This window comes from Buceros rhinoceros, unplaced genomic scaffold (genome assembly GCF_000710305.1).
Source record: "Buceros rhinoceros silvestris isolate BGI_N320 unplaced genomic scaffold, ASM71030v1 scaffold21317, whole genome shotgun sequence".
NCBI classification, from domain to species: Eukaryota; Metazoa; Chordata; class Aves; order Bucerotiformes; family Bucerotidae; genus Buceros; species Buceros rhinoceros.
This window is the reverse complement of record NW_010420712.1, coordinates 11,596-15,516: the sequence shown is the minus strand read 5'-3', so window position 1 is coordinate 15,516 and position 3,921 is coordinate 11,596. Positions and strand designations below refer to the sequence as shown.

The 3,921-nt window shown below is 48.9% G+C and overlaps 1 protein-coding gene across 1 annotated transcript in view; it reads left to right on the top strand.

The window, feature by feature from the left end:
- Positions 1–3,921, top strand: part of LOC104496316 (R3H domain-containing protein 2-like) — a gene marked incomplete at its 3' end in the record, with an annotated part of 14,241 nt that overhangs the window by 917 nt on the left and 9,403 nt on the right. The window contains exons 2-5 of the mRNA XM_010139408.1: positions 602–643; positions 1,365–1,451; positions 2,522–2,648; positions 3,354–3,432. Of these exons, the coding sequence (XP_010137710.1) occupies positions 602–643; positions 1,365–1,451; positions 2,522–2,648; positions 3,354–3,432 (335 nt within the window). The remainder of the gene's footprint in view (positions 1–601; positions 644–1,364; positions 1,452–2,521; positions 2,649–3,353; positions 3,433–3,921) is intronic.

Sequence of the window (3,921 nt, the reverse complement as noted above, 5' to 3'; positions counted from 1 at the left end):
TGCTGCTCTGCTCTCGTGTCACACGTGCTTTCGGCTTAGCATTGAGTTTGAAGAAATGTCCGCCCTCAAGAACCTGCTGATTGCTTCTGCATTTAAAGCCAGTGGCTGGCACCAGACTTGTTCAACCGTTGCATGGGCAGACACCAGTGTCACTCAGGAAGAGCCCGACTTTGATCACTGAAATGGGGAAAGGTTTCTTAGAGGGAAGGGAAACAGGTGACTTAGTGTCTCTTAAATCAGAGTAGCACCGTGTCTCTCTTGTGATCCACTGTGTGAGAACCCCCTTCCTGTTCCAGGAGCAGTAGAAGACTTCTAGTTTTCCCGCTTAGTCGTGTCGCGCAGCTCCACCTGTCTGGCCTGTGATCTCAGAGCTGTGTTGGCTCTGTCAGAAACAGAGGAACTGGGGCTAATCCACGTGAGGTTTCTTAAGCAGGTTTTGCCCACCTGGGCCTGACAGGACACTCTCCAGCTCTTCCTGTTGGGACATGCTTCCCTCGCTGTCAGGCAGACATGGTCTCCAGAGTTGTCTTACACAGCAAATACCATTTACAGTGCACACATTCACATTAAGCATCTTGCCTTCTCTTTCCTTTCTCCACAGAGGCGAAATTCAAGTCATGGACATGCCAGAAAAAGGGCCAAGGTATGACCTCTTCTGATGCCCTGTTTTTCTTTTGGCCATTCTGAGCCTAACTGTGGTCCTACTCTTAGGAGGTCTGTGCACCTCAGCCCTTTCTCCAGATTGTTGACCCTGCCTGGGATCTTATGTGTCTGGTTGGTAGATTTTTTCCCATTTGTCACCCAGGTGAGTGAACTTGCCAAGACTCCTGAAAGTGCAGGTTTTATTTGAAGCATTTTCATTTTATTTAAGCATTTTAAGCACTACTACATTACCCAAAATAACCAAAGTCATTAGATCAGACAGGCAAAATGTAAATAGGATGACAGCCTTTTAATGAAGAACAGTAACAGTCTCTGCATCTTAAAAATCAATAACAATTGTTGGTTACAGCTATATCCTTAGTTAATGGGTTTAATTCTTGCCAGGAGTGGAGGGGAGAGGCTGGAATTGCTTCGGCTGAAGAGGTCAAAGAGTGCGTGAGTTAAGGCAGTGACCTTTCTCACCTAAAATTTGGTTGGTTCAAATCCTAATCAGAGACCAAAGGAAGAAAATAACTCATTTCCTCTAAGACTCCAAGTCTGTGTATCCTGCTGTTGCTGCACGAAGCTGGTTTGGTATCCTCTTCCTTAGCAGTTTAATTAACAATGACTGCGAGAGTGGCTTGGTAACGCGGCAGCGTGAACTGAAGTCTGTGCGTTTTGGCGGAGGTATCTTAACTCTACTCTTTCTTTTCCTTCTCTAGTCTAATTCAAAGCTTAAACTGGTCAGGAGTTTGGCTGTATGTGAAGAATCGTCTAGCCCCTTCGTAGATGGGCTGCTGGAGTCCCAGGTAAGCCTAGAATGAGACAAGCTATGGAGTGCGGAAGCCCAGAAAATCCATGTCTTGCTAGAAGTGGTGTCCTGTCCTGGGCTGGTGCCTCGGAGAGCCAGGACGTTCCCACAAGAGGCTGCTTTTGAAGGAAGCGATCGTGCCTCTGGGCACCGCTGATACATGCACAGTCACAACCCTTCTTTTACAAGGAATCAGCTGCATCAACTGACAGGGCACCCACAACTACTCAAGTTGTGCAGGCTTATGTCCCCACAAATGGAATGGCCCTTTGCCTTCACAAAGCCCCTGGGGTTTTGGCTGTGGGAAGGAAGATTTTTGCAGGCCCCTTCGTTGCAGCCCCGGTTGCAGTGACTGAAAGCAGAGAGCTCACAGAGAAGTGATCCGCGGTGCTCAGAGATGATCCCCAGCTGCAGTCACTGTGGGCACTGACACAGAGGCTGAAGCTTGAAGGTGGGCAGCAGTCAGGGAGACTTGAGGACCTGTCTGGCCCAGCAGGAGCAGATAGATTGAGCTCTCTCTGCCCATAAAAGCTTTAGAAGCACAGGATGGTGCAGCGTGAAGAGCTCTGAGCTGGCTCACTGTAGTTCAGGTTGTGGATAGCTACAGCCTCTCTTCGTTGAGGTGATGTAGTGCCACACCACACAGCATCACCAGCTCAGGTCTGTGGTGGTAGATCAGAGACCTCTACACTACTTTCCGTTGACACGGTCAAAACTGGCCTGTGCCAGGGCTGAGCGCTGCCCAGACCACCTCACCCTTTGGCAAATGAGGTGCTTGGCCTTGAAGCCCTCCGGGTGTTGAGGGTCCCAGCCCCAGAGGCTGCTCTCCTGACTTTTGTTCGAAGCTTAGAACTGTCCAGTTCACTAGGAGAGCTTTTAAAGCAACCGTAAGCGCATCGTGGTGCCATGGAACTGCACAGGCATAAAGGCAGGAAGATGGGGAAAGCTCTGCAAACAGAAGCCCCTGCTTTCCCACGATGCCTTTCTCAGTGCCAACATCTCCGTCCGTGGCGGTGATTCCAGGGAGTGGCCAAGCGACTCAGACCAGCCTACTCTGTTTCGTTCCAGGACATCATCCAGCTGCACATTAGCTGCCCCTCTGACAAGGAAGAGGAAAAGTCCATGAAAGATGGGGCAGAGAAAGAAGAGAAAGACAAGAACAAAGAAAAGGCACCAAGGAAAATGCTGTCTCGAGGTCAGGTGCTCGTTTGAACAGGGCAGGTCCTGTCTTACCCGCTTAGAGGGTTCTGCTGTCCCGTGGTACAGTCGTTGGAAGCAGATGGTTGTCTCTGCTGGTGACTGTACACGAATGTATCGTTTTTACAACATCCTTTCTGGAGCAAAGCATGGGGAGGGAGGGTTTCTCTGGACTGGCTTGTGCCCCACAGACTTGCAGGTGACTGTAGTCATCTGGTGGCTTTCTAAACATGCAGAGGCAAACCCGAGAAGAGCTGTGCTTTTGGTTTAGATTGATTTTATCAAACCTGCCATAGGTGGCAGGATGTGAGGTCGCGAGGAGGTGAGCTAAGTTCCTGCTGTGTGATCCTGTGTGTGTGATTTTGGGGCATAGAAGTGGCGAAAAGATTTTCCTGCAGGGGAAAGGGTACACAGTCCCTAATGACACGCTGAGAAATTGGACCTAGAGGTTGCATTCAGAGCCTGGACTAGAAACTGGGCTTGAGCCCACGTGATGTGGGTCCCAGCCTGTGCAGTTCTGCATCAAGGTGGGCTTTTCCCCTCTCTTCTGTCGCGAGCAGTTGTTGCTGAGAGCGAGGCTGGATTTCCTCCGGCAGCAGCGGGGGGACATCGTCTTCATGTGTGCAGTGAGACACACCTCTGCCCTTCAGTCTGTTCCATTGCAGTGTTTTGTTAATTTATTCTGCTGCTGTTGTTGTTTCAGATTCCAGCCAGGAATATACAGACTCCACTGGAATAGATTTGCATGAATTTTTAGTAAATACACTGAAAAAAAACCCACGGTAGGTCCCTAGTCAGTAAAACAACTTGCTGGTGAAGTGAAGGGAGGGAGTACCTGACAACTGATGCTTTGACTGACTCTTAGACCCCTGGTGTGTGTGTGCGTGCGTGTATGCACGATTCTTGGGAGGAGGGGGAACCTCAGAAAGTACCTGAAAGGGTGTTTGACTTTTCTGGAATTTGGAGAACGTAAGCAGAGCTGGGACAGTGTAGAAACAAAAAGCACAACTGTAATTTTATGTGCTGTAGTCAATTGCAACATGTAATTGTGTATTACAGAGAGAGAAAGAGGAAAATAATTTGTTTTAATGCAAGCAGGAAGGAATCTTGATTGCTTTAAAACCCTTTCTGTAAATGATTGTCAAATACCAACCTCTAAAGGAGCTGCTGCTGTGTCAGTAATCAACATAATCAAGCCAGATGCTGGTGTAAGAATAGCAAAGCTGGAGTCTCTCCTAGTGGAGCTTCTCGCAGAGCAGAGGTTCAGTCCT